The 1,881-nt window shown below is 40.2% G+C and overlaps 1 protein-coding gene across 3 annotated transcripts in view; it reads right to left on the reverse strand.

Moving 5' to 3' along the window:
• Positions 1-1,774, reverse strand: part of LOC101859587 (transmembrane 6 superfamily member 1) — a 13,480-nt gene extending 11,706 nt beyond the window's left edge. For 2 of the 3 annotated variants that reach the window (XR_004858910.1, XM_005104856.3), the window contains exon 1: positions 648-1,771. Coding sequence is in view for 2 of the 3 variants with exons in the window: in XM_005104856.3 (XP_005104913.1) it covers positions 648-843 (196 nt within the window). In the remaining variant the exon portion in view is untranslated. Of the gene's footprint in view, positions 1-647 lie in introns of all 3 variants that reach the window. The other variant, XM_005104857.3, reaches the window with a different exon arrangement.
• Positions 1,775-1,881: the final 107 nt, after the last annotated feature.

Raw genomic sequence — 1,881 nt, forward strand, 5'->3', positions numbered from 1 at the left:
GGGGGGGTTTGGAGGGATTTATTTTGTTTACATGTTTACATGGACTTTAGTTTTTGTAGGGTGACAAAATGCAAAATTGGTTACTGCCCGCCCCACCAACCCCACTTTCTCGCGCAATAATGTACGAGTGGTCCGGTATTCTTCATTCTTCCCACCTTTTGTCATGCTCAACTGCACTGGTAGGCTAAGCAACTGTATTTAAGTGTAGGCTATTATTGTAGATCTACTACTAGATCTATATAATTCTAGATTCTCTAGATCTAGATCTAGATCTAGATCTATTGTATGCCTAGCCTTTTCTTGTTCAACTTGTTCATTTTTATCCGTTTTACCTTGGTCTTCTTTTTTTGTGACCCCTCAGAAAAATTTTTTTAAGACATTCTCAAAAGATGGTTTGTACTTTTTTAAAATGCTTTGCTCCCAACTGTTTGTAGTCGACACAACGGCACGGTCAGTTGATCTATCCTTCAGGGTGGGAGTGGCAACACAAATGAAATTCGAGTTACCTCCCATTTGAAATTCCCTCTTGTCTACTTTCAAATTGAAAGTAGGTCACGCACGCGATAACTTCAGAACGGGGCATTGATTAGAACACTGCAACAAATAATACACAGATACAACCCTACAGTAAAAGAACAACAACTTACCGTACATCAATGGGTCGACATTCCTAAAACCTCTTCGGAACAACAAGTACGTCAAGAAAGGGACAGCAATGACCGAAACATAGCTGCCAATCAAGAAGCCCTTGGAGCCAATCAAACTGAATTTCACCAATCCATAAAGTGTTGAATAAGACGCTACTTGAACTAAAATCAAGCCTATAACAACAAATAAATCCATGTTTCCGCTGATGCCTGATCACTGCAGGGACATAAACAGAAATAAATCACGTAAAAAATCTCGTTCACTGCTTGTAATGTTTTGAATCCCGCCTTGCAGTCTTCTTACTTCTTGCTACCGTGTTGCAGAATTGTTTGTTTGGTCACTGGTATCGCGCACGGGTATCGGCAATGATCATATAACAATCTTTGGTATCGGAGCGAGCGCTGGCGTGTTTGATGGGTATCGGTATCATCTTGCACGCTTGCACTCACGCACTCATCATCCCTAGGCTAAGAACTAAGTAGGCTTTCTCAGCACTGAGAAAGCCTATATAGTCCATTGGCTATCGAGTTCTTTTCAGGAACTGTAAAGCGAAAGGTTTTTTTTTTTGCTATTCATCGTTTATTATTTCTCAGAACATGGTGTTTATATGAAAATTATTTAGCTATGTGCATTTAGTGAACAGTTGCTTTTTCTGATTTAATGATCATCCCATTTGTATCAAGGATCCCATAGGTATATCGACATAATATTATAATTATGTGTTTAGGCCCCAGCTTTTAAATAAACCAAATTTTGAAAATAATTTTAAATGTTGCGTCTTAGAACTTAAAGCACGTGATATCATTTCACCGACTGTAGGCCTAAAAATGAAAGAGAAAGTACTGCTAGCTCTCTCTCATCTGTCATTTCCATATGAAAAAACAGTGCCTTGATATTAATGGGGACTAAATGATTTTTGTTATGAGGACGTGAGGTGGTTCAGTATCACAAACGAATATAGGGGCCTACACAATCAAAGATCGTGCATAACGTTATGAACGATCTTTGATTCAATATCGTCCATATGTGTGGTATCGGTTTCGTAGCAGCGGTATTTCCAGTCTTTATGGGTTTGTGGCCCTGAATCATCGCGTCCGCGCCCGCTGCAGGTGGGTTGCCTCTTTGCCAGGCAAACTGAGCTTCACGAAGTAGGCTACAACACGTAGCCTAGCCTAGCCCAGATGCGGTAGATCTCTATCAGAGTGCTTATTGGCCCACAGGGGCATATATATA

The sequence above is a fragment of the Aplysia californica genome, unplaced genomic scaffold, assembly GCF_000002075.1.
Source record: "Aplysia californica isolate F4 #8 unplaced genomic scaffold, AplCal3.0 scaffold00439, whole genome shotgun sequence".
Classification (NCBI taxonomy): domain Eukaryota; kingdom Metazoa; phylum Mollusca; class Gastropoda; order Aplysiida; family Aplysiidae; genus Aplysia; species Aplysia californica.